The following is a 26,847-nucleotide window of genomic DNA, read 5'->3' as shown; positions in this document are numbered from 1 at the left end:
AATGGGGCCGCTCCGGACTTCCGCTGCCAACTACAAGGGGGCGGGTCCGAGGGTGTAGGCCGAAGTTGTAGGCGGGGCCTGAGGTTCTAGTACCCCAGCTCCTTCTAGGGACGGAAAGTCGCGACCAGAGCCAGTGGAGGGCGCGGGGACTGCAACCCTAATCAGGTACGGGCCCTGAGAGGGTGTGCTGGGGTAGGGGTGGGGGTGAGAGTGAGAGTTCCACCCAGGGAAGGGCGACTGGCCCCAGGAGTTACGCCCTGGAGGGGGCAGCTTCTGTCCCCAGGTTGAAAGAGGAGCTGTCTGTCGCCTGCTCGGTTCTCGATCTTCTCCTGTCCAGCCTATCTCCCCAACCCTAATGCCCCTCCCCGAAAACTGCCCTGCAGCTTCCGAGACCCGGAATCTGGCATTCGGTATCTGACGTTACTCTGCTCTGCATTATTTTTTATCTTCACCTAAAAACGATGTTCAAAGATAGATAAATCTAAAAACAAAGATAGATAAATCTATTGTCTTTATTTGTTTTGTTAAAAAGTATAAGCTGCTGAAAGATGAAACATTGCCTAAGGTCACACACAAAATTCAGTTCATTTCAGAAAAGCTTCTTGAGTGCAAAATATGTGCTTAAGAGTGAGAGATAATGAGAAAAAATTGTTTTAGCTCTTAACCTCAGTGTTTGCAATCCATTCGGGGAGACTAGGTTTTTTGTTTTGTTTTCATATTTGAATCTTTGCTGACTTGCTCCTTTAATATCAGACACTTAAATCCTCAAGAATTGGGACCTCATTGTTGTTGTTATTATTATTATTATTATTATTATTATTATTATTATTTTAGAGATGGAATCTCAGTATGTTGCCCAGGCTCGGTTTCAAACTCCTGACTGAGCTCAAGCCATCCTCCCGTCTTGTGGGCCTCACAAAGTGCTGGGATTACAGGCATGAGCCACCATGCCTGGCCACCTAATCATTTTTTTAACATATTTTTTTGTATTATAAAAGCAATACAGACACATAGTTTTAAAAATCAAGCACTACTAAAAGGGTTAAAATGAAAATAGCCCCTGCCCACTCCCTCCCTTCCCTTGTTCCTGCGGAGGTAGAAAGGCAGCTGATGTTATTCATGTTAGTAGAAGACTCTACCACCCCAAGCATTTCTTTTTACTTTGTAATAAAATCATGTGACCTTTTTAGACCACTAATGTGCATGAATTCTGTTCTGTTAGGCTCAGGCTGCAACAAGCTTAAGTTTCAGTTTCCTAAATAGACACCAGATGGCAGCGAGCAGGGAACAGTGGGGAGAAAGATGCAAGGCACAGCCTGCTTGGTGACAGGCAAAAGCCAATTCATTGTTGTTGTTTTGATTCAGAGACAGCACTCTGTCTCCCAGGCTGGAGTGCAGTGATGTGATCTCCACTTACTGCAACCCCTGCCTCCTGGGTACAGGCCATTCTCCTGCCTCAGCCTTTTGAGTAGCTGGGATTACAGGTGCCCACCAACATGCCTGGCTAATTTTTTTGTATTTTTAGTAGAGATAGGATTTCACATTGGCCAGGCTGGTCTTGAACTCCTGACCTCAAGTGATCCTCCCACCTCTTCCAAAGTGCTGGAATTACAGGCATGAGCCACTGTGCCCTGCCAAAAAAACGAAAACAAAAAAAATTTAAGTGAAGTTTCAGGATCTCACAAAGTTGATAACATAATCATATTCAAGATTCATAGGTCATAAACGTGTCATATTCTTAGGGACTGAGCAACCCGTTGCATAGCATTTAGATGTCTTCTAGAATGGAGCTCCTCCTTCCTATATGGAGGGCAGTTTATAGGGTGTACTTACCTAACCTCCAAAAAGATGTAGCTCCTAAAAAAGCTTCAGGTGGCCGGGCACGGTGGCTCACACCTCTAATCCCCGCACTTTGGGAGGCCAAGGTGGGCAGATCACCTGAGGTCAGAAGTTCCAGACCAGCCTGGACGACATGGTGAAACCCCATCTCTACTAAAAATACAAAAATTAGCAGGGCATGGTGGTGGGCGACTGTAATCCCAGCTAGTCAGGAGGCTGAGCCAGGAGAATCCCTTCAACTCGGGAGGCAGAGTTTGCAGTGAGCCGAGATCATGTCACTGCACTCCAGCCTGGGTGACAGAGCAAGACTCCATCTCAAAAAAAAAAAAAAAAAAAAAAAAAGCTTCAGGGCCAGCAGGGATCATGCTGTAATAAATACTTAACATCAACACTGATCTTTAAATGCTTATATTTGTTTAGCATAAACAAATACAAACAACAAACACATAAATGCAAAATAAATGAATTAGGGAGATAGATGAAATAAGATAGTGGAAACAGTAGTTTGTTAAAGCTGGATGGTGATCCTTGTACTAGTCACTCTGCTTTAGTGTGTGTTTGAAAATTACCATTAGGCTGGTTATGGTGGCTCATGCCTGTAATCCCAGCATTTTGGAAGGCTGAAGCAGGCAGATCACTTGAGCTCAGGAGTTTGAGATCTGCCTGGGCAACATGGCAAAATCCTATCTCTACAAAAAATTAGCTGGCGTGATAGCACACTCCTGTAGTCCCAGCTCCTTGAGGGGCTGAGGTAGAGAATCGCTTGAACCTGAGAGATCAAAGCTGCAGTGAGCCAAGATCATGCCACTGCACTCCAGCCTGGGTGACCAAGTGAGACCCTGTCTTAAAAAAAAAAAAAAGAAAAGAAAAGAAAATTCCCATTAAAGCACAAAGGCCCACTTACTGAAGCTATTAAAATACAGGTTGGGGCCGGCTGGGTACGGTGGCTCACGCCTGTAATCCCAGCACTTTGGAAGGCTGAGGTGGGCAGATCACGAGGTCTGGAGATCAAGACCATCCTTGCTAACACGGTGAAACCCTGTCTCTACTAAAAATACAAAAAAAATTAGCCGGGCATGGTGGCGGGCGCCTGTAGTCCCAGCTACTCGGGAGGCTGAGGCAGGAGAATGGCATGAACCCAGGAGGCGGAGCTTGCAGTGAGCCAAGATCGCGCCACTGCACTCCAGCCTGGGCAACAGAGCGAGACTGCATCTCAAAAAAAAAAAAAAAAAAAAAATACAGGTTGGGGCCACAGTGGCTCATGCTTGTAGTCCTAGCACTTTCAGAGTCCAAGGTGATTGGATCACCTGAGGTCAGGAGTTTGAGACCAGCGTGGCCAACATGGCAAAACCCCATCTCTACTAAAAAAAATATAAAAATTGGCCAGGCGTGGTGGTGGGCGCCTGTAATCCCAGCTACTCAGGAAGCTGAAGCAGAAGAATCGCTTGAACCAGGGGGGATGGAGGTTGCAGTGAGCCAAGATCATGCCACTTCACTCCGGCCTGGGCAACAGAATGAGACTCCATCTAAAATATATATATATATATATATATACACACACACACACACAGATTAGGCATTTCTAATCTGAAAAATTGGGCTCCACAGTTTTCCAGTGAGCATTTCCTTTGAGCATCATGTGGGTGCTCAAAAAGTTAGATTTTGGACCATTTCAGATTGCAGAGTTTTGGATTAGGGATGCTCAACTGGTAAGTAATGCAGATATTCCAAAATCTGGACAAATCTGAAATCCAAAATGCTTGGAATAGCAGATACTCAACCAGTAGCACTCCCTGGAAGAATATGCACCAAACTGAGAGCAGTGGTTACTTCTGGAGAGGAGGGGAAAGAACCAAGATTAGGAGCAGGGTCAACATAGACTTTAATGTTTTCTATATTTTTATTATTTGAATAATTTAAACATTTTAAATTAGTAATAATGAACAATCATGAAACTATGGATGATTTAGTCCAGCAAAATATCCAGTTGGGAACCCTCATCTTTCTGATGCAGAGCCCAAATGGCACAGTGGGAAATGCTGCAGAATCTTGACAGTCCCTTTCAGGACCAGCTGCACCAGCTTTACTCACACAGTCTCCTGCCTGTGGACATTCGACAGTACTTGGCTGTCTGGATTGAAGACCAGAACTGGTGAGGCCTTCAGGAAGTTGAGGGAATGAGAAAGGTGGTGCCTTACTTCTGGGCCCCCAGGATCCTGGAATCATTAATGGCAGGAGGGGGTTGGAAAGCCTCAGGATTACAGTAAGACTGCAGAGACACTAATCCTTCTTATTCCTGGTGCCCAGGCAGGAAGCTGTACTCGGGAATGATGATTCCAAGGCTACCATGCTATTCTTTCACTTCTTGGATCAGCTGAACTATGAGTGTGGCCGTTGCAGCCAGGACCCAGACTCCTTGTTGCTGCAGCACAATTTGCGGAAATTCTGCCGGGACATTCAGGTACTTGGAATGGTTGAGAGCAATGAGGTAGCACTGGGAGCTGAGTATAGAGGAGTAGGATTTGGAGAATGGAATAGTACCTGGAGGTGCAAAGGGAGACAGGGACAAATCTGGGGAAAGAAGGACAGAGTCTGGACTTGGGGAATTACTAGCAGAGAGGAGGGCTGCATATACATGACACTGTTGGGAGGATGCTATGGTGAAAAGAAAAAGGGCTAGGAACCCCGAAGGAGGAGGAATACTGTGGGCATTGGTGGGGAAGGTCTAGGATGATAGGTCATTGAGAGTGGTTGAATTGGATCAATACTTTCTGTTTTTCTATTCTAGGCCTTTTCCCAGGGCCCTACCCAATTGGCTGAGATGATCTTTAACCTCCTTCTGGAAGAAAAAAGAATTTTGATCCAGGCTCAGAGGGCTCAACCGGTGAGGACAATTCAGTGGTATTGTTGGCAACTCCTGAAATAGAGACGAACCATGGAAAGCACTCAGGGAGTTGTCTCACAACAGCATCCTCCACAACATCCTGTGGTATGATTTCAGGCCTGAACTTAAGGCATGAAAGGCCAGAGTTAAAACATGCTCAGAGCCTCTTTTTTCAGGAGCAAGGAGAGCCAGCTCTCGTAACACCTGTGGAGAGCCAGCAACATGAGATTGAATCCCGAATCCTGGATTTAAGGGCTATGATGGAGGTTAGTAGATGTGGTAGGAGTTAGGGTGGGCAGCGTTCAGTCTAATACCTCCCTGAAAAGCAGCCTCATTGGGGTCCTCTCCCCTCTGCAGAAGCTGGTAAAATCCATCAGCCAACTGAAAGACCAGCAGGATGTCTTCTCCTTCCGATACAAGATCCAGGCCAAAGGTAGGAAGCACATTGAGGGGCTGGAGAAAGATAAGTGCCTGCTGAGAAGCCAGAGCTGGAAGTGAACAGGAGAAAGCTCCAATGAGCAGTAGTCACTGTCAGACACACCCCACTGACTACAGTCCTGTTGCCATGCAAAGCTGGAAGTGCCAGGGTGTTTTGTGGAGGTTGAGCTGGAGGTGTAGCTGGGAAACAGTAAATGTTGAGGAAATGCATGGAAAACTAACAGTGTTTTATTTGAGGGGGTGTCTGGTCCAAGTATGACCATTCAGAATTTGCCTGAGGGTCCCACAGGTGCCTGTGCTTTGGTTTCCCTTTCTTCCTCCACAAAATTCCTCCTTCCTGAATCCAACTGAGACCCCAGTCAGGAAGGAGAGGAAAGAACCCCTGGACTGACTCCTGTTCCCACCATCCAGGGAAGACACCTTCTCTGGACTCCCATCAGACCAAAGAGCAGCAGATTCTGCAGGAAACTCTCAATGAACTGGACAAAAGGAGAAAGGTGGGAGGCAGAGGACAGAACGTGTGGGCAACAGGGACCTGGAAAAATGAGGGATGTGGGGACCCTGGTCCTCTGGCACTGGCTTCTTTGTTTCTTCATCCCCAGTTGGGTAGTGGAGGGTGAAAGAGAGAGATGCTCAACACTCACATTATCTCTTTCCTAGGAGGTGCTGGATGCCTCCAAAGCACTGCTAGGCCGATTAACTACCCTAATCGAGCTACTACTGCCAAAGTTGGAAGAATGGAAAGCCCAGCAGCAAAAAGCCTGCATTAGAGCTCCCATTGACCACGGGTTGGAACAGCTGGAGAAATGGTGAGAGGTACCACCCCAACCCTTGTCCTCGCCACACACTGTGATTTGTAAGTTGCAGTGCCCTGCATATAGCAAGATATACTGTTCTCTGTTGGTCTCTGCACTCCAGAATGAACCCTGCTCCCTGCTGATTGCAGCTCTATTCTACTCCTCATCCTCACCACCCGGGGAGCCCAGAGCCCAGTCTCCTTCAGGGAAAGGAATGAATTAACCCACAATCTGATTTTTTCTTCCTTTTTAATCACCCAGAAATATATATCTATATATGTATATAGATATATATTTTACTGCAATGAATACAATGACAAGAAAGGAAGGAAGGAAGGAGGAAGAGAAAATTACCTATTATCTAACTTATTAAACAAAAATGGAATCATATTGTTCATACTATTTTGAAACCTATGAGTTTTTTAAACTTAACAGTATTTTTTATACATATGTGTGTGTGTATATATATATATTATTTTTTTTGAGACGGAGTCTCACTCTGTCGCCCAGCCTGGAGTGCAGTGGCACGATCTCGCCTCACTGCAAGCTCCGCCTCCCGGGTTCACGCCATTCTCCTGCCTCAGCCTCCCAAGTAGCTGATACTACAGGTGCCCGCCACCATGCCTGGCTAATTTTTTTTATTTTTAGTAGAGACGGAGTTTCACCGTGTTAGCCAGGATGGTCTCGATCTCCTGACCTTGTGATCTGCCTGCCTCGGCCTCCCAAAGTGCTAGGATTACAGATGTGAGCCACTGTGCCTGGCTTTAAAAATTTATTATAATTTAGACTTTTAAAAATATACCAGGCCAGTCGTGGTGGCTCATGCCTGTTATCCTAGTGCTTTGGAAGCCTGAGGCAGGAGAATCACTTCAGGCTTGGGGTTTGAGATCAGCCCGGGAAACATAACAAGACCCCATCTCTACAAAAAAAAAATTTTTTTTTTTTAAATTAGGCATGTCCAGACGCAGTGGCTCACACATGTAATCCCAGCACTGTGGGAGGCCAAGGTGGGCAGATCCCTTGAGGTGAGGAGTTCAAGACCAGCCTGGCCAATGTGGTGAAACCCCATCTCTACTAAAAATACAAAAATTTGCCGGGTGTGGTGGCACATGCCTATATTCCTAGCTACTCGGGAGGCTAAGGCAGGAAAATCGCTTGAACTCGGGAGGCACAGGTTGCAGTGAGCCGCAATCACGCCACTGCACTCCAGCCTGGGTGACAGAGTGAGACTCCATCTCAAAAAAAAAAAAAGAAATTAGGCATGGTGGCACACGCCTGTAGTCTCCAGCTACTCAGGAGGCTGAGGTGGGAAGACTGCTTGAGCCCAGGTGTTCGAGGCTGCAGTGAGCCATGATTATACCACTGCAGTCCAGCCTGGACAACAGAACGAGACCCTGTCTCTAAAAGTATATATGTGCACATACCATAATACCCAGCTACTGAGGAGGCTGAGGCAGAAAGAGTGCTTGAGTCCAGGAGTTTGAGGTCAGCCTGACCAATATAGCAAGACCCTCACCTCTTTAAAAAAAAAAAAGTAGATAAAAAAATACCACAATTGCTCAGGGAGATTGAAAAACAGGCATATAGTACTTATGGTACAGGACCAGCATGCATGCATGCATTTATTGATTGATTGATTGACTGATTGAGACAGGGTCTGTCTCCATCTCCCAGGCCAGAGTGCTTGGCCTTAAGTGATCTGCCCACCTTTGCCTCCCAAAGTGCTGAGATTACAGGTGTGAGCCACCATGTCAGCTGGGGAGGCTTTTTAAAAGATAGTTCCAGGTGTTACAGCTCTTTTAGAATTTGTCTAGCAAGCTTTCAAGTTTTTGCCAGAAACCACCTCCACCCCCACCCTCACCCCCACCAAAAAAAAAAAAGATAGTTGCAAACGTTTCCCAGAATAGTTGTCCCGATCGGATCTGTTTTCTCATGTGTAGTGTTGGTTGTTTTCCTGTCACCACATTGCTGATTATTATCATTTTTAATTATAGAAACAGTAAAGTACAGTAGTTAAAAATGTGAGGTGGGGCTGGGTGCAGTGGCTCAGGCTTGTAATCCCAGCACTTTGGGAGGCTGAGGCGGGTGGATCACCTGAGGTCAGGAGTTCGAGACCAGCCTGGCCAACATGGCAAAACCCCGTCTCTACTAAAAAATATATATATATATATAAATTAGCCGGGCGTGGTGGTACACACCTGTAATCCCAGCTACTCAGGAGGCCGAGGCAGGAGAATCTCTTGAATCCAGGAGGTGGAGGTTGCAGTGAGCCAAGATCACGCCATTGCACTCCAGCCTGGGCGACAAGAGTGAGACTCTGTCTCAAAAAAAAAAAAAGTGTGAGTTGTACAATGGGACTGCCTGGGATCACATACAAGCTTCATCCCTTACTAGTTGTATGACCTTGAGCAAGTCACTTAACCTTTCTGTGCCTCAGTTTTATCATCTGTAATGTGGGGATAATAATAGTACCTGCCTCAGAGGTTGTTTTGAGGATTAAATGTGTTAATATGTGGAAAGGGCTTAATATAAGTTGTACATAGCATATGAAAGCTGTTATGTTAAATCTGTTAGCAGTTTTATATGTTAAAATAGCTTCGATTTTCATTTCTTAGATTATGAATCATGTTGAATAATCCTTTATATGCTTCCTGGATTCTTCTCCCCCCCGCCCCAAGTCAGTTTCTGACTCTTCACATATTTAGGGAGAGGTCTTGGAACCTGGATGGGGGAATCCAAGAAACTCATGGATTCCTTCTTCCTGAATTTTATCACCCAGGTTCACAGCTGGAGCAAAGCTGTTGTTTCACCTGAGGCAGCTGCTGAAGGAGCTGAAGGGACTGAGTTGCCTGGTTAGCTATCAGGATGACCCTCTGATCAAAGGGGTGGACCTACGCAACGCCCAGGTCACAGAGTTGCTACAGCGTCTGCTCCACAGGTCTAGAGGCCAGGCAGGAACCCTGGGGGAAAGAAGGAACAAGGGAAGCCATTCTTACAGATACTGAGCTATATATTCTTTCCACACCTCTCTCTCCTCAGAGCTTTTGTGGTAGAAACCCAGCCCTGCATGCCCCAAACTCCCCATCGACCCCTCATCCTCAAGACTGGGAGCAAGTTCACCGTCCGAACAAGGTTGGCATTCCAGAACTCATTCCTGCTTGCTTTTTCCAACCCTGCCACTTTGTATTTTCTGGCTTTACAGCTCTTCCCACTCTTGGCTTTTTCTTCTCTCTTTCCTCTCAGTCTCCCTACCTCTTATAATCCCTCTTCTCTTTTTCAAACATCTGGCCTATCCAGAAGGTTGAGGTTGATCACTTTCCCCTATCCCCCTTCCTTCCCACAGGCTGCTGGTGAGACTCCAGGAAGGCAATGAGTCACTGACTGTGGAAGTCTCCATTGACAGGTAAATTGGAGCAGGTGAAGGGTGGCCAGGACATGGGCTGCTGGGGTGGAGGAGATACTCATTCTTCACAACAGGATCCTAGGGCTATCTTCTTCCTCCTTCTGTTCCTATCTCATAGAAATTATAATTCATTTCTTTTGTTGAACACTTACTTTGTGACATGCAGCATGTCAGGTACTCATTTAATTGTCACACCAACCCCATGAATTAACTATTACCGGTGCACCGTACAAACAAAGATACAGGCTTAGAGAGACTGATTACATCTCTTCTCAAGACCACATAGCTAGTGAGCTCAAGTCAGGTTTGAACCCAGGTCTGTCTGATCCCAAAGACCAAACTCCTAACTTCCATACTCTTTTGCCTGATGATTTTTTTAAAATTTATTTCTTTTCAGGAATCCTCCTCAATTACAAGGGTAGGTGCTTGACAAGGACACTGCAAACATCTGTACACTGCACGACCTGCAGAACCACATTCGGCATCCCTGGTGGCACAAAGAAGGAGGAGGGGGATTTGGGATATGGACAAAGGGAGATGGCGAGATCTGAAATGAAGTGGAACTTCTGTTTTTTTTTCTGCTGAGTTTTTAGAGTAATTCCGTTCCTTATCTCCATGTATCTTCTTCCTCCTGGAACAGCTTCCGGAAGTTCAACATTCTGACTTCAAACCAGAAAACTTTGACCCCCGAGAAGGGGCAGAGTCAGGGTTTGATTTGGGACTTTGGTTACCTGGTAAGAATAGTTTGTGACCTATGCTTTTATTACTATTTTTATTTTTTTTGAGATAGAGTCTCACTCTGTCCCCCAAGCTGGAGTGCAGTGGTGCGATCTTGGCTCACTGCAACCTCCACCTTCCAGGTTCAAGCGGTTCTCCTGTCTCAGCCTCCTGAGTAGCCGAGACTACAGGCACACGCCACCATGCCTGGCTAATTTTTGTATTTTTAGTAGAGACAGGGTTTCACCATATTGGTCAGGCTGGTCTCAAACTCGAACCTCAGGTGATCCACCCGCCTCAGCGTCCCCAAGTGCTGGGATCACAGGCATGCGCCACCACACCTGGCCTGCTTTTAGTCCAAAGGAACAGGGGTTGGGGGAAGTTCCCAGGGCTTGAGGGGTCTTGAAGCCAAACAGGAGTTCCAGGGACCCTAGGGTGCCCACTCTGGCATTTTCTCTCCTTCCCCTCAATTCACAGACTCTGGTGGAACAACGTTCAGGTGGTTCAGGAAAGGGCAGCAATAAGGTGAGGCCTGTACAGAGGACTCGGGGGCAGGGGGAACTTGCCAAAGGGCCTTCTGATGACTATGTCTTTGGCTGTCCCAGGGGCCACTAGGTGTGACAGAGGAACTGCACATCATCAGCTTCACGGTCAAATATACCTACCAGGGTCTGAAGCAGGAGCTGAAAGTGAGTGAAAATGGAGGGCAAGGAGAGAGAAAGCAGCTTTGGAAGAAGGCATAAGGAGGGGATAAAGAAGAAAGAAGAAAGGCTTCTTTGGAAGAAGCCTCTTGGGGTGGATTAGCACTCCTTTCCTCTAACAAATACCTGCAGCTAGAAACATCACATCCCTCTGTGTGACTCCTGTCTTCTCCCCAGACGGACACCCTCCCTGTGGTGATTATTTCCAACATGAACCAGCTCTCAATTGCCTGGGCTTCAGTTCTCTGGTTCAATTTGCTCAGCCCAAACCTTCAGGTAGGGAGTGGGGCCGACAGGTCAAGTGGGGAGAGGAGGGGTGTGGAAGCTTGGTGTGATAGGCTTCTTCTGAGCCAGCCTGCACTCCTCCCACCCCTGCAGAACCAGCAGTTCTTCTCCAACCCCCCCAAAGCCCCCTGGAGCTTGCTGGGCCCTGCTCTCAGTTGGCAGTTCTCCTCCTATGTTGGCCGAGGCCTCAACTCAGACCAGCTGAGCATGCTGAGAAACAAGCTGTTCGGTACAGATTTCCTTTTCTCTCAACCTTTCCCCAGCCTTAGTCTTTCCTGTCCCTCTGTCCTATCTATCCCAGGACCCCTGGCTTCCCTCATCATCTGTCTGTGGCTATCTGTCCCACAGGGCAAAACTGTAGAACTGAGGATCCATTATTGTCCTGGGCTGACTTCACTAAGGTAACTCCCTGAATTCCTGTGGAGCTAGATCTAGCCCACATTCCAAATACTGGCCTTCCCATGTCCCTCCTTCCCTACACCAGGGGCAACTCCTCAGCTCTTGCTACCTTTCCATTCCTCCTCCAGCGAGAGAGCCCTCCTGGCAAGCTACCATTCTGGACATGGCTGGACAAAATTCTGGAGTTGGTACATGACCACCTGAAGGATCTCTGGAATGATGGGTAAGGCCTTGGTCCACCTTGTCTCCTGGGCTTGTGCTTTCTGGGCTTGAGAGTGGAGTCTGTGCGCCCTCATGTGGCAAGCAGGGAGAGAGAGCAAAGACAGGCGTGAGGCCATGTCTCCTCACATTTGTTAACAATGATAGCCATAGACAGTGTTTGTGAAGCATCTCCTGCATTCCAGAGCCTGATGCGCGCTCTTCATTAATTCTCTCATCTCATCCTTAAGACTATGCTGAGTGGTGGGTTTTGCCATCTTCATTTCAAGTGAGGAAACCAAGTTTCAGAGAAGTTAAAGAACTTACCCAAGGGACAGAGTTGATATTCAAACCCAGGCCTATGTGACCCCAAGCTCATGCTCTTTTCACCACACTGCCTACCAATTTGTGTAGCATTTGGCTTTTAAAAGTGCTATTCATGCCAGGCACGGTGGCTCACGCCTGTAATCCCAGCACTTTGGGAGGACGAGGCAGGCAGATCATGAGGTCAGGAGATCGAGACCATCCTGGTGAACACAGTGAAACCCTGTCTCTACTAAAAATACAAAAAATTAGCCAGGCGTGGTGGCGGGTGCCTATAGTCCCAGCTACTAGGGAGGCTGAGGCAGGAGAATGGCGTGAACCCGGGAGGCGGAGCTTGCAGTGAGCCGAGATCGCGCCGCTGCACTCCAGCCTAGGTGACAGAGCGAGACTCCGTCTCAAAAAAAAAAAAAAAAAAAAAGTGCTATTCATGACCAGGCGCGATGGCTCACGCCTGTAATCCCAGCACTTTGGGAGGCCAAGGTGGGCGGATCACTTGAGGTCAGGAGTTTGAGACCAGCCTGGCTTGTAACATAGTGAAACCCCATCTCTACTAAAAATACAAAAATTAGCTGGGCATGGTGGCGTGTGCCTATAATCCCAGCTACTCAGGAGGCTGAGGCAGGAGAATCGCTTGAACCCAGGAGAGAAGGTTGCAGTGAGCTGAGATCGTGCATTGCACTCCAGCCTGGGTGACAGAGCGAGACTCCATCTCAAAACAAAACAAAACAAAAAAAGTGCTATTCATGGCTGGGCACAGTGGCTCACACCTGTAATCCCAGCACTTTGGGAGGCTAAGGCAGGCAGATCACCTGAGGTCAGGAGTTCAGAACCAGCCGGGCCAACATGGTGAAACCCCATCTCTACTAAAAATAAAAAAAATTAGCCAGGCATGTTGGCGGGCCTGTAATCCCAGCTACTCAAGAGGCTGAAGCAGGAGAATCACTTGAACCCGGGCGGTGGAGGTTGCAGTGAGCCGAGATCATGGCATTGCACTGTAGCCTGGACAATAAGAGCAAAACTTGGCCTCAAAAAAAAAAAAGAAAAAAAAAATGCTATTCATGGCTGGGCACAGTAGCTCATGCCTGTAATCCTAGCATTTTGGGAGGTTGAGGCAGATGGATCACTTGAGCCCAGGAGTTCAAAACCACCCTGGACCACATGGTGAAACCCCGTCTCTACAAAAAATACAGAAGTTAGCCAGGCATGGTGGTGTGCACCTGTGGTCCCAGCTACTCTGGAGGCTGAGAGGTGGGAAGATTGCTTGAGCCCGGTAGGTCGAGGCATCGAGGCAGCAGTGAGCTGTATCATGCCACTGTTCTCCAGCCTGGTGACAGAATGACACCCTTTTTCCCAAAAAAAAAAGAGTGCTGTTCATCTGTGTGATCTCACTGAATCTTCGTACCTCTTCAAACCCTTGGAAGGTGGCTGTTGTCAGCAAAGTGAAGTGACTTGTAAAAGATAAAAAAGCTAAGTGGCAGAGCTTGGTCTAAAACCTGGGTTCCAAACCTAGGCTGTTTCTCCATACAAGGGGAGCAGGGAGGCAGGGGCCTGGTGGGGCAGGGGGTTGGGGGACGGCTCACAGCTGCTCTCTGTGCTCCAGACGCATCATGGGCTTTGTGAGTCGGAGCCAGGAGCGCCGGCTGCTGAAGAAAACCATCTCTGGCACCTTTCTACTGCGCTTCAGTGAATCGTCAGAAGGGGGCATTACTTGCTCCTGGGTGGAGCACCAGGATGATGGTCAGCTGCTGTGCCCTGCCATTCCCACAGCCTCTCCTTTCTGCCTGGCTCCCCTCTTGCCCCTCTGCCTGCCCTTGGCTTCCCTGGCTCTGTCCTGCATCCCTCAACCGGTTTGGGACTGGGGAGCCAGAGCAGGGAGCTCCAAGGCCTGGCCTCTTCCCTCAAGCCTGCCTGTTACTGCATTCACTCTCCAGACAAGGTGCTCATCTACTCTGTGCAACCGTACACCAAGGAGGTGCTGCAGTCACTCCCGCTGACTGAAATCATCCGCCATTACCAGTTGCTCACTGAGGAGAATATACCTGAGAACCCATTGCGCTTCCTCTATCCCCGAATCCCCCGGGATGAAGCTTTTGGGTGCTACTACCAGGAGAAAGGTGGGAATTGTTGACATACTTCATTGCTAGATTGCAGAGATCTTCAGACATCCATAGATCCCACTCCTTCCTTTCAAGCATGGGAAAACTGATATCTAGAGGAGTTAAGGGATTTGTCCATGGGATACTGCTGGTTCCTATGGGGATGAGACTGCCAGGACCGTCTGAGGGGAACCTCAGGCTATGTGTCTGGCCCACTGATCTTCTCTGCTTCTTATATATGTTCCTCACAGTTAATCTCCAGGAACGGAGGAAATACCTGAAACACAGGCTCATTGTGGTCTCTAATAGGTGAGATATGAACTCTCCACCCATCCTCCCTAGTTCTTTTTGGCTGTGCTTCAGTGAATTGTCAAAAGGGGGCATTACCTGCTCCTGGGTGGAGCACCAGAACGATGGTCAGCTGCTCTGCCCTGCCATTCCCACAGTCTCTCCTTTCTGCCTTCTCCTAACGTGCCCCTATTCCAGTCTCCCCAGCCTTCCCTCCCTCCTAGCCCACTCTAGTTTTTTCCAGTTCTAGTCTCTCCTATCTCATGTTTTTCTGCTGCCATCCTTAGGTTGTCTCCACAGGGGTTTCTGGATAATAATGATCATAATGACTGGTGTTAATGGGCACCTACTTGATGCCAAGCATGGAGTTTTTTTTTTTTCCAGACAGGGTTTCGCTCTGTCGCCCAGGCTGGAGTGCAGTGGTGTGATCATGGCTCACTGCAGCCTCGACCTCCTGAGCTCAAGCAATACAGGCATGCATCACCAAACTCAGCTAATTTTTTTTGTGTTTTTTATAGAGATGGGGTCTTACCATGTTGCCCAGGCTGGTCTTGAACTCCTGGACTCAAGCAATCCACCCGCCTTGGCCTCCCAAAGTGCTAGGATTATAGGCATGAGCCACCACGCCCCGCCTATATATATATTTTTTGAGACAGGGTCTCTGTCACCCAGGCTGGAGTGCAGTGGTGCAATCATGACTCACTGCAGCCTTGACCAAGGGGTTGAAGTGATGTTCCTGCCTCAGCCTCCCAAGTAGCTGAGACTACAAGCACACGCCACCACACTCAGCTAATTTTTAAAATTTTTTGTAGGGATAGGGTATCACTATGTTGCCCAGGCTAGTCTTGAACTCTTGGCCTCAAGCAGTGTCCTGCCTTGGCCTCCCAAAGTGCTGGGATTATAGGAATGAGCCCTGGCACTTGGCTGGGGTTGGTTTTTTTTTTTTTTTTTTTTTTTTTGAGACAGAGTCTCGCTCTCATTGCCCAGGCTGGAGTGCAGTGGCGCAGTCTCAGCTCATTGCAACCTCCGCCACCCAGGCTCAAGCAATTCTCCTGCCTCAGCCTCCTGAGTAGCTGGGATTACAGGCGAGCGCCACCCATGCCTGGTTAATTTTTATTTTTTTTGAGACAGAGTCTCGCCCTGTTGCCCAGGCTGGAGTGCAGTGGCACGATCTCAGCTTACTGCAACTTCCGCCTCCCAGGTTCAAGTGATTCTCCTGCCTTAGCCTCCCAAGTAGCTGGGACTACAGGCACGCAACACCACCATGCCTGGCTGATTTTTGTATTTTTAGTAGAGACAGGGTTTCACCATATTGGCCAGGCTGCTCTCAAACTCCTGAACTCGTGACCCGCCCACCTTGGCCTCCCAAAGTGCTGGGATTACAGGCGTGAGCCACTGTACCCGGCCTAACTTTTGTATTTTTAGTAGAGACGGGGTTTCACTAAATTGGCCAGACTGGTCTTGAGCTTCTGGCCTCAAGTGATCTGCTCGCCTCAGCCTCCCAAAGTGCTTAGATTACAGGTGTGTTCACCTGCCTGGTCTGAAAGTTTATTTTGTGCCAGGCACTAGGCTAAATGGTTTATGTTTATTTTCTCATTTTATTGAATCTACAAAATAGTCCTTTGAAGTAAACATTGTTACTGTTTTCAGCTAAGGAACTGGATTTAGAGTAGTCAAGTTTTGTACCTAAGGTACATGGCTAATAAATGATACAGGTCTGTTAGATTCCATAGCCCTGCTTTCAACCACCCTACTGCCTCTCAAGAATTACTAGGTATTGGCCGGGCGCGGTGGCTCAAGCCTGTAATCCCAGCACTTTGGGAGGCCGAGACAGGCGGATCACGAGGTCGGGAGATCAAGACCATCCTAGCTAACACGGTGAAACCCTGTCTCTACTAAAAAATACATAAAACTAGCCGGGCGAGGTGGCGGGCGCCTGTAGTCCCAGCTACTCGGGAAGCTGAGGCAGGAGAATGGCGTGAACCTGGGAGGCGGAGCTTGCAGTGAGCCGAGATCCGGCCACTGCCCTCCAGCCTGGGCGACAGAGCGAGACTCCGTCTCAAAAAAAAAAAAAAAAAAAAGAATTACTAGGTATTGTTCTCATTTATAGATGATAAATCTGAGGCTCAGAAAAGTTAGGACACTTGCCTAAGGTCCCCCAGCTAGTAAATGCCAGGATTCAAACTCCAGGAGGCCTGATTCCAAACCCCATGATCTTTAGCCCTCTGCTCTTCTGCCTTCTTAGACTAGCTGCTTCTTGTTCTACCATTCCTTCTTTCATTTAAACCACTGAGCCCTGCCCCTTTGTCTGTCTTTGGGTATCCAGACAGGTGGATGAACTACAACAACCGCTGGAGCTTAAGCTAGAGCCAGAGCTGGAGTCGTTAGAGCTGGAACTAGGGCTGGCGCCAGAGCCAGAGCTCAGCCTCGACTTAGAGCCACTGCTGAAGGCAGGGCTGGATCTGGGGCCAGAGCTAGAGTCTGTGCTGGAGTCCACTCTGGAGCCTGTAATGGAGCCCACACTATGCATGGTATCACAAACAGTGCCAGAGCCAGACCGAGGACCTGTGTCACAGCCAGTGCCAGAGCCAGATTTGCCCTGTGATCTGAGACATTTGAACACTGAGCCAATGGAAAGTAAGTGATGAAATAGAGCTATGGAAGACGGCACACATTCCCTTTCCTACCCCTTCTCCCTCTCCCATTACAGAAAAAACTGAGCTCCAAGCTCCTCATTGGAGAGAGGTCCATTCTGTGATTCCTTTTTTTTTTTTTTTCCTCGAATTACACATGCCTTGCCCCACCTCCCTGCTCTTTGATCCCACAAGTTCCCCCTCAGGCTCTTCCCAGGCCTTTCCTGCCATCCTCCCTCCCTTTCCTTGCTGGGTTGGGAACTCCTAACTAAGATCAGGGCCTCACTTTTCTCTCTGGATTACCTAGTCTTCAGAAACTGTGTAAAGATTGAAGAAATCATGCCGAATGGTGACCCACTGTTGGCTGGCCAGAACACCGTGGATGAGGCTTACGTCTCCCGCCCCAGCCACTTCTACACTGATGGACCTTTGATGCCTTCTGACTTCTAGGAACCACATTTCCTTTGTTCTTTTCGTAACTCTTGCCCTTCCTACTCCTCATAGCATGATGTTGTTCTCCAAGGATGGGAATCAGGCATGTGTCCCTTCCAAGCTGTGTTAACTGTTCAAACTCAGGCCTGTGTGACTCCATTGGAGTGAGAGGTGAAAGCATAACATGGACACAGAAGGGACAACAATGAATCAGAACAGATGCTAAGCCATAGGTCTAAATAGGATCCTGAAGGCTGCCTGCTGTGCTGGGAGGTATAGGGGTCCTGGAGGCAGGCCAGGGCAGTTGACAGGTACTTGGAGGGCTCAGGGCAGTGGCTTCTTTTCAGTATGGAAGGATTTCAACATTTTAATAGCTGGTTAGGCTAAACTGGTGCACACTGGCATTGGCCCTTGGTGGGGAGCACAGACAGGATAGGACTCCATTTCTTTCTTCCATTCCTTCATGTCTAGGATAACTTCCTTTCTTCTTTCCTTCACTCCTGACTCAATCCCTGAATTTCTTCTTTTCCTGCAGGGGTTGAGAGCTTTCTGCCTTAGCCTACCATGTGAAACTCCACCCTGAAGAAGGGGATGGATAGGAAGTAGACCTCTTTTTCTTACCAGTCTCCTCCCCTACTCTGCCCCTAAGCTGGCTGCACCTGTTCCTCTCCCATAAAATGATCCTGCCAATCTAATGTGCCTGTGAAGCTTTGCACACTAGCTTATGCCACCTAGTCTCTACTTTCTCAATGCTTAGGAGACAGATCACTCCTGGAGGCTAGGAATAGTAGGATTGCTGGGAATTTAGGAATTGCTTTTTTTTTTTTTGAAACAGGGTCTCACTCTGTTGCCTAGGCTAGAGTGCGGTGGTGCAGTCACAGCTCACTGCAGCCTCAACCTCCTGGGTTCAAGCAATCCTCCTACCTCAGCCTCCTGGGTAGCTGGGACCATGGCATGCACCACCATGCCCTATTTTTTTTTTCTTTTTTTAGAGACAGGGTCTTGCTATGTTGCCCAGGCTGGTCTTAAACTCCTAGACTCAAGTGATCCTCACGCCTTGGCCTCCCAAAGTGCTGGGATTATAGGCATGAGCCACTGCGCTCGGCCAGGAATTTTTTTTTTTTTTTTTTTTTTTTTTTTTTTTTTTGAGATGGAGTTTCTCTCGTCCAGGCTAGAGTACAATGGTGTGATCTCGGCTTACTGCAACCTCCGACTCCCGGGTTCAAGTGACTCTCCTGCCTCAGCCTCCCAATTAGCTGGGATTACAGATCTGCACCACCATGCCCAGCTAATTTTGTATTTTTAGTAGAGATGGGGTTTCTCCATGTTGGTCAGGCTGGTCTCGAACTCCTGACCTCAGGTGATCTGTCCACCTTGGCCTCCCAAAGTGCTGGGATTACAGGCGTGAGCCACCATGTCTGGCAGGAATTTCTTTTTATAGTATTGGATAAAGTTTGGTGTTTTTACAGAGGAGAAGCAATGGGTCTTAGCTCTTTCTCTATTATGTTATAATCCCCCCCTTTTTTGTGCAATATGTTGTTTACCTGAAAGGAAGGTTTCTATTCCTTGGTTGTGGACCTGGACAAAGACCTAGTCTGTGGAACTTAAAACCCTAAAGGTCTGTCATAGGACTCTGGACAATCTCACATCTTAGCTATTCCCAGGGAACCCCAGGGGGCAACTGACATTGCTGTAAGATGTCCTCCTGATGTAGCTTGAGATATAAATGAAAGGCCCTGCACAGGTGGCTGTTTCTTGTCTGTTATGTCAGAGGAACAGTCCTGTTCAGAAGGGGGCTCTTCTGAGTAGAAATGGCTAATAAACTTTGTGCTGATCTGGAAATGTCTCATCTCTGAACCTCTTTTATTTCTCTGCTCACAAAGGGATACCAACAAGCTGCACAGGAATAAAGTCAGAAAATTGTGACCTCTCTTCCACCCCTCTATGTTCCTCTTGTCATATTTCTTCTTCCCTTTCTGTTTGGAGTAGCCCCTCCTGTCCCTTAGACTCTTCTAGGGGTGCTGGGAGGTATATATGCATTGTGGGGGGAGGGATGAGTAGTTATATAACTGTTTCATTGTCACTCAGCTGATTGTTGGCAAAGCCAAGACACGAACCTGTCTGGATTTGTCTGACTTCAAAGCCCACAATTTTTGATGCTGTGACTATGGAAAAAGAGGAAAGGAAATAATCACTAGCCACTTCCCTTCGTCTTTTCTTTTTTCAAAGAATTTCAGCTACCCTTGAGTTACCAAACTTCCAAAGGGACTCCAAGGCTGGGCGTGGTGGCTCATGCCTGTAATCCCAGCACTTTGGGAGGCTGAGGCGGGTGGATCACCTGAGGTCACGAGTTCAAGACCAGCCTGACCAACATGATGAAACCCTGTCTCTACTAAAAATACAAAAATTAGCCAGGCGTGGTGGTATGTGCCTGTAGTCCCAGCTACTCGGGAGGCTGAGGCAAGAGAATCACTTGAACCTGGGAGGCAGAGGTTGCAGTGAGCCGAGATCACGCCACTGCACTCCAGCCTGGGAGACAGAATGAGACTCCATCTCAAAAAAAAGAAACAAAGGGACTCCAAATGTCCTTTGAGGGGACAGTCCCATTGTTCCGGGATATTTACCTTCATTTCCTGGAATGCCCTTCCTGCTCAAAACTGAACTCTGACTTTTGATCCTGCAGTGATCAGGACTCCTGTCTTTGGCCAGATACACCCTTGGCCAAGAAAGCAGGGAAGGAGACACTGGATCAGGGAGCAAGTGACCCTTAGGTATAACCCCACTTCCTAATCTGGTAATCCCATTCTGCTTGCTCAGCCATATAGGAATTAATACTAAAGAGATCCCAGTTATTCTATACACCAGGGGGTCATGAGAAAATCTCTCTCTCCACCATAGCCCTTCAGAATAGAAGAAAGGGATGCATATTGTAGTCCCTTGGCCTTATTTTTCCATCAATTTCTCTTTCCCAATTGAGCCTAGAAATTAGACTCATATAGCCACAAAAATAAGTGTTTATTGAAAAAGGTACATAATTCAATATAAATACAATAAATAATCCTCCCCAAACTGCCCCCAGGAAGATAAATAATCCCCAAATTTCCCTTCCCATCTAATAAATACTCAACCTTATAAGTCAGCATCACAAGTCAAGTCAGTATTGGTAATTTTCAACATATGCAGGTCCCATTAAAATTAATGGACTAATTAACCTGTTGGCTCACAGGTGCCTGGGGTGGTAGATTTATCTTGGCCTTGCTGGGCCATGGAGATCTGAGTGCCATCCTTGAGCTGCTGGCTTTAGGGGCTCAGAGTTGCTGCTCCATGGGCAAAGACCCGGGCAGCTACAGCCACAAAGGCCTGGAGGCTGCGAAGGATTTTGAAGCGGAGAAGGAGGCGCTGCCATGGCTGGCTGGGACTGGGGCTTGGAATCTGCTGAGTCTCCCAGTGGTGACCCTCAGGCTGAAAGGGCATAGGACACAGTCAGAGAAGACTCTAGACCCTTAACCCCCAATCCTCTGTCTCTGACACCTGCAAGCCCCCATCCTCCAGGCCCCTACTTAATACCTGCAGGAGTTGGCTGAGGCCCAGTAGGGAGGCATGAAGCTGGCCCACAGGGCTATCAGGGAGCAGAGAAGGCTCCCCTGTGAAAATATCCGATCCCAGTAGCTTCTCGTAAAAAATCAGACCCTGGCGAATCCTTTGCAAGCAGAACTAGGGAGAGAAGAAAGCAATGAAAGAGGACATCCTCTTCCTACTCCATTCACTGAAGACTCACCCAGTTTACTATTTTCAGACACATCTTCTGGTTTACCATGGTACCCAGCCATGTTCTCAGTCCCCTCTCCTTCATCACCCAGCCACATCCCAGTGGTACCTGACTGTTGTCCCTGAGTCCTTGGGGGTCACAGCCATCTCCACACTGGATATGGGGAACATCATTTGTAGTCTCTTCATCTCCCTCTTCTCTTAGATCCTGGAATGGAGGAAGGGGTGGAAAGAATGAAGAAGTAAGATAAGTACTTTTGAAGCCAACCTGACCCTCAGGCCCATGACTCTCCCAGGAACCCTACTCTCTTGCCCTCTCTTACTCCCTGATGGCCTTCAACCCTCCAGTTTCCACTCAAGGCCACAGTCTTCTACCACAGCCTTGGAGAGCTTGGAGAGACTCCTGTTAGGCTCCAGGGGCTGCCACTCACCATGTGTCCCACTAGTGGATGTGCACTCCAGGCCAGTGTGCAGAGCTTCTGTGAAAGCTGCTGGCACTGAGCCCAGGCAGGGCTGCTGCCCCCAGGCACAGCCCTGCCCTGAGCTGTCCAGGACAGCAGCAACAGCAGCATTACAGCTCTGCTCCCCAGCATCTTTTTTGCCTTCTCAAATCTGGCTGGCTCTGTGCCTTGCACCAGTCCTTGTGGAATCTCTGCCCACTTCCACTTGCTTTGAGCCTGATTCTGTTCAGTGCGTCTCTGATTTGGTTCCCTCAGTTGTTCACCGACTTTGTAAGCTGCTTCCTGTTGTTTTTCTCCCTTTGTCTCTGAGTCTTTTAAGTTCCCTGCATTGTAAGGCCCGCCCTTTATACCAGCAGGTGACTCACAGCAGGTGGGATTCCCCTCCCTGCATCATCCCCCTCTGTGGGGAGCCCAGGTATGCCGCCTCAGTTCCAGGGGAAATGAGTCGTGTGGTTGCTGTGGCTAGAGGCCTGGGATGGGACACATGTGTAATGCTCTCCAGGAATTGAAATGGCTGTAGAAGGGGCGGGGATGGGGGGCGGCGGGGAGTGCACAGCAGGGATGGGGCAGGAGGGGGGAAGGGAGAACAAATACTTAAATCAATCTGGTCTCAAGTTCCTTCCTGTTTGATCTTTCCCTGATCTTTTTGCCTCTCAAAGCTATACCCCTACCCCACCCCAAACCTAATTTCCTCACTTCCTCCTGCTTGAGGAAAAAACAAAACAGAGAAACATTCATTCATCTCCCAATAGGATGGTGAGCTGTTTGCAATGAAGTTTGATTCCTACCTGATGCCCTCTATTAGGAATAAATGGGCTTCTTTTTCTCAGTTGGAAACAGCATTATTTTCAACTGGATGGTCCTGGTTTCATAGGAGAGAATGGGCATGAAGGAACTTGGAGAACTGGGAAGCCAGTATGAAGTCTTATTGCTCCCCATTTCAGGCCTCACAGTGGAGGTTAGAAAGGCTCTTGTGGGAAGGGGTTTATTGACTAAGAACCACCTGATTCTTCAACCCTAGTGGCCCAAGATTTCATAGGCTCTATAAGAGTTGGATGATGTTTTTTTCTGGACTAGTATAAATAAGGCCTGGAAGTTCAACTTAGACATTCCAGCACTTAGCCCCATGGCCTCATTCTGATGTCATCCAAATTGTTCTGGGACCCTCCACTGGGGTTGGGGCAGTCCCGGCTTTGGACCCCATGGCTAGGAAGCTCAGGAGTTCTGGGTAGTCGAAGGTGCAGTGTCAATGACTCTGGCTGGTCCTTCAGCTTGTTGCATCCATGGGTAAAATCCACTGACACTGATTTCATCACCCTCCATGATGCAACATCAAGTGAAACAGCTAAGAGTGTGAGGTTGGGCGTGGGAGTGGAAGGTGGTCCAAAGCCGGGACTGCCCCGACCCTAGTGGAGGGTCCCAGAACAATTTCGAAGACGTCAGAATGAGGCCATCAGTGACCACACAGCTGGCTCCCATCACCTCTCCCAAGAGGTTGACCCTTTTCTTCTGAGAAATTTGTCCTGAATGGAGGTCTCCCTTCCCTTAGAACTATTCAAAACTGCCCAATGACACTTCTAGTTCAAATATTATGATTCTGTAGGTATGAGCTGAGAGAAGAAAAAAAAAAATATTGTGGTTCTAAGTTAAACCTACCAAGGGCCAGGCATGGTGGCTCAAGCCTGTAATCCCAGTACTTTGGGAGGCTGAGGCAGGTGGATCATGAGGTTAGGAGTTCGAGACCACCCTGGCCATCATGGTGAAACCCTGTCTCTACTAAAAATACAAAAAGAGCCGGCGTGGTGGCGGGCACCTGTAGTCCCAGCTACTCGGGAGGCTAAGGCAAAAGAATCGCTTGAACCTGGGAGGCAGAGGTTGCAGTGAGCCAAGATCACACCACTGCACTCCAGCCTGAGTGACAGAGCAAGACTCTGTCTTATAAAACAAAACAAAACAAAACTACCCCTTTAGATTAAACATTTCCGGCATCAGAGAATTATCTGAGTTTGGGTGAGAATTGATTTGCCTTTCTCCCTAATAAGATGGACACAAATGGAATAGGAAATGGGAGGGGGCAGGATAGGGAGTTCACCTTACTTGTGTACAACGTCTCCTTTGCTCTTCCCATCTCTGGTCCCCATTCTGGGAGCCCTAAAAGATAAGAGATGAAAGAAAGATGAAAAGGAGGAGGAAGTAGAGCCTGGGGGATGGGATGAGAGGGACAAGGGTGAGTTGGAGGCACAGGGCTCTGCCTCTTTGTTTCACTTCCTGGTGCTGCAGTAGTTGGGTAGGAAGCAGGGTTGGTGGGGAGATTGTGGGACTGTTGAGTGGCAGGAACTACATCCAGGGCTACAACTGACCTGGAGCTATAAGGAGCCCTTGACGTCAGCTGGGCCTAGACCGTTATGCAAATCACATTCACAAGACACTCCTAGGCAGGCCTTTCCAGTTGTACGCCTAGACTCCAAATCAGCTAAAGTTCCCCCAGGTGGTTAATAATGATGGCTAATATATATCCAACTCTCGCTTAATGCCAAGTACTTTGTCTAAGCACTTTACATGTACTAAACTATTTAATTTTCACAACAACCCTTTAAGGTAGATACTATTATTACCCTATATTACAGATGAGGAGGCTGAGGTGCAGAGATAAGCAATTTGCCCAAGTTCACAGAGCTTCTAAGTGGCTAGAATTCCTTTTTTTTTTTTTTTCGGAGACAAAATCTTGCTCTGTCCCCCAGGCTGGAGTGTAATGGCACCATCTTCGCTCACCTCAACCTCCGCCTCCCAGGTTCAGGCGATTCTCCTGCCTCAGCCTCCCAAGTAGCTGGGATTACAGGGATGCGCCATGGGTGCTAATTAGGGATGGCTAATTTTATATTTTCAGTAGAGACGAGCTTTCTCCATGTTGGTCAGACTGGTCTCGAACTCCCAACCTCAGGTGATCCACCTGCCTCCGGCCTCCAAAAGTACTGGGATTACAGGGGTGAGACACCACACCCGGCTTAAGTGGCTAGAATTCTAATGCAGACAATCTAGCGTCAGATCCTGCATTCTTTTTTGTTCTTGGTTTTTGGGGGGTTTTATTGAGACAGGGTCTCACTCTGTCACCCAGGCCTGAATGCAGTTGCATTTCCGTTTACTGCAACCACCACCACTAAGTGATCCCCCCCATTTCAGCCTCCTGAGTAGCTGGGACTACAGGCACAAGCCACCATCCCTGCCTGGACCCTGAGTTTTTAATCACTGCATTACATTGGATACTGTACACCACGTATGGTCATGCCTGTAATGCCAGAATTTTGGGGGGCCAAGGCAGGAGGATCGCTTGAGCTTAAGAGTTCAAGACCAGCCTGGGCAATGTGGCGAAACCCCACCTCTACAGGAAAAAAAAAAAAAAAAATTATCTGGGTTTGGTGGCCCATGCCTGTAGTTACAGCTACTTGGGAGGCTGAAGTGGGAGGATCGTTTGAGCCCAGAAGGTTGAGGCTACAGTGAGTGAGAGGGCCAATGCCCTTAAGCATGGGCAACAGAGTGAGACCCCATATCAAAGAAAAAAAAGGCTGCGCGCAGTGGCTCACACCTGTAGTCCCAGAACTTTGGGAGGCCGAGGCGGGCGAATCACGATCTAATATTACTGTATTACAAAGAGTAATAACAGCTGAGCTAAATAATCTATGTCATGGATGCTCTTGTGTCTCCTCACAGTATCCTTTTTTCTTTTCTTTTTTCGAGACGGAGTTTCGCTCTTATTGACCAGGCTGGAGTGCAATGGTGCCATCTCGGCTTGCTGCACCCTCTCCCTCCCCGGTTCAAGCGATTCTCCTGCCTCAGCCTCCCAAGTAACTGGGATTACAGGCTCCCGCCATCAGGCCCGGCTAATTTTATATTTTAAATGGAGACGAGGTTTCTCCATGTTGGTCAGGCTGATCTCGAACTCCTGTCCTCAGGTGATTCGCGTCGGCCTCCCAGTGCTGGGATTACAGGCGTGAGCTACTGAGCCCGGCGGACATAGATTATTTAGCCCAGGTTATTAGGATCTGTAACTCTCATGGGTCTGTTAAGTCTTTCTCAATTCGAGACCTCAAGATGGAGATTTCTTAAAGTGTAGGAACTGTCTAGGTCTCTCAGCACCCACCTTTTTCGGAGATTTTACATCTAATGACCTGCAAAGTCACATCAAATCAGTTTGAGAGACCATGTGTCTTTTTCTCTCGGTCTAGGATTTAGGACCTCTGACTGGGTATAGGACCCCACCCCTCTGAGTCCTGGAAATTTAAATTCTTGGGTCCTTTAATGAAGGTCTATTTACCAGCCTTTATTGAGAGAGAAATGTTATAGAATTGAATCCTCCATGAAATGTCTCCCATCAGAGTCCCTTTATGTGACCTTTAGAAACAGTAATAACAGCTAAGCTAAAGTTGAGACATCTCACAACCTGGACCCATTTCAAAGCAATTAGAGTTCACAGGATCCACGAATTCTTCAGAATAACAAAAGTCTCAATTTGCCAGGCTCATCCCCCTCTGAGGGATAACGTTCAGCCAGCCTCAAGAGCTAGGGGAATTTGATAACCAGGGGCATCCTGTTACCCGGGAATGTTACCGGGGTCTCTGGGGAGGGAACAATCACGGATGGGAGTTTCAGATGGATGCCTGTAGAAGATGCAGCCACTTGGACTGGGTCAAGAATCCTGCTCCCGCTTCCTTTTTTTCTCTCCCATATCTAGAAATGATAGGAAATGCCAGCGAGTTTCGGGGGCAACATGGTCAGAGGTGGCGGAGTGGCTCACAAGAGCAACGCAGGGAGAGGAGGTGGACGAAGTCCCGCCGGGAATACCCAAAATCGACTCCTAGTGCTTTGCCTTGGGTGCCCCTTATTTTAGAGTTCCTAAAGTTATAGAAAGCATAAAAGTTTGGTTTCCAACTCTAGACGTAATTTTGTTCAAGAAGACTAAAAAGAGTTACTTTTTAACGCCACGTAACAAATCCGGCGTCTGGTTGCGTTTGTCCCACCGGCGCCCCGTAACCTCTGTTTCCGGCGCCTGCGTCACACGCTCTCTCCTGGAGTCGCCGTACCTGGCTCCTTCTGATTGGCTTAGATGCGCCCGGAGTCCTTCTGATTGGCTTAAATGTGCCCCGAGCCCTTCTTGATTGGAAGGCGCGCCTGGGAGTCCGGTCCTTG

The 26,847-nt window shown here is 48.2% G+C and overlaps 2 protein-coding genes, 1 long non-coding RNA gene and 1 other non-coding gene across 4 annotated transcripts; 2 read left to right on the top strand and 2 right to left on the bottom strand.

Moving 5' to 3' along the window:
* Positions 1-49: 49 nt before the first annotated feature.
* On the top strand, positions 50-19,276 carry STAT2 (signal transducer and activator of transcription 2). Its single transcript, XM_008003661.3, has 24 exons — positions 50-165; positions 3,854-3,991; positions 4,147-4,300; positions 4,628-4,723; positions 4,900-4,989; positions 5,081-5,156; positions 5,573-5,658; positions 5,822-5,970; positions 8,738-8,896; positions 8,998-9,090; positions 9,302-9,361; positions 9,759-9,779; positions 10,002-10,095; positions 10,556-10,603; positions 10,684-10,767; positions 10,957-11,055; positions 11,158-11,293; positions 11,413-11,465; positions 11,592-11,686; positions 13,586-13,722; positions 13,917-14,099; positions 14,333-14,390; positions 16,696-17,006; positions 17,310-19,276. The coding sequence occupies exons 2-24, from the start codon at positions 3,861-3,863 to the stop codon at positions 17,450-17,452; spliced, it is 2,556 nt and encodes an 851-aa protein (XP_008001852.1). The 5' UTR covers positions 50-165; positions 3,854-3,860; the 3' UTR covers positions 17,453-19,276.
* On the top strand, positions 7,742-7,803 carry LOC119624019 (U7 small nuclear RNA). The gene has a single exon (XR_005240109.1). It is a non-coding gene; the product is annotated as a U7 small nuclear RNA (small nuclear RNA).
* A 273-nt stretch (positions 19,277-19,549) lies between the features above and the next one.
* On the bottom strand, positions 19,550-22,014 carry IL23A (interleukin 23 subunit alpha). Its single transcript, XM_008003652.3, has 4 exons — positions 21,634-22,014; positions 21,312-21,410; positions 21,002-21,148; positions 19,550-20,896 (listed from the first exon to the last, which is right to left on the bottom strand). Exons 1-4 carry the CDS (start codon positions 21,793-21,795, stop codon positions 20,735-20,737), a joined length of 570 nt encoding a protein of 189 aa, XP_008001843.1. The 5' UTR covers positions 21,796-22,014; the 3' UTR covers positions 19,550-20,734.
* Positions 22,015-22,077: 63 nt separating this feature from the next.
* Positions 22,078-26,847, bottom strand: LOC140712774 (uncharacterized). Its single transcript, XR_012094519.1, has 3 exons — positions 26,631-26,847; positions 23,761-23,814; positions 22,078-22,525 (listed from the first exon to the last, which is right to left on the bottom strand). It is a non-coding gene; the product is annotated as an uncharacterized lncRNA (long non-coding RNA).

Source organism: Chlorocebus sabaeus, chromosome 11 (genome assembly GCF_047675955.1).
Source record: "Chlorocebus sabaeus isolate Y175 chromosome 11, mChlSab1.0.hap1, whole genome shotgun sequence".
NCBI classification, from domain to species: Eukaryota; Metazoa; Chordata; class Mammalia; order Primates; family Cercopithecidae; genus Chlorocebus; species Chlorocebus sabaeus.
The sequence above is the reverse complement of the archived record's forward strand: the minus strand, read 5'-3'. Positions and strand labels throughout refer to the sequence as shown.

What these genes read in the sequence shown, in the direction of transcription:
- IL23A (XM_008003652.3), bottom strand. Translation starts at nt 21,795, where the DNA reads ATGCTGGGGAGCAGAGCTGTAATGCTGCTGTTGCTGCTGTCCTGGACA. An exon ending in GACTCAGGGACAACAGTCAG is followed by an intron (nt 21,149 to 21,311) that starts GTACCACTGGGA and finishes TTCTCTCCCTAG; the next exon opens with TTCTGCTTGCAAAGGATTCG. An exon ending in GCCTCAGCCAACTCCTGCAG is followed by an intron (nt 20,897 to 21,001) that starts GTATTAAGTAGG and finishes ATGCCCTTTCAG; the next exon opens with CCTGAGGGTCACCACTGGGA.
- STAT2 (XM_008003661.3), top strand. Translation starts at nt 3,861, where the DNA reads ATGGCACAGTGGGAAATGCTGCAGAATCTTGACAGTCCCTTTCAGGAC. An exon ending in GTGGAAGTCTCCATTGACAG is followed by an intron (nt 9,362 to 9,758) that starts GTAAATTGGAGC and finishes ATTTCTTTTCAG; the next exon opens with GAATCCTCCTCAATTACAAG. An exon ending in CTCATTGTGGTCTCTAATAG is followed by an intron (nt 14,391 to 16,695) that starts GTGAGATATGAA and finishes TTGGGTATCCAG; the next exon opens with ACAGGTGGATGAACTACAAC.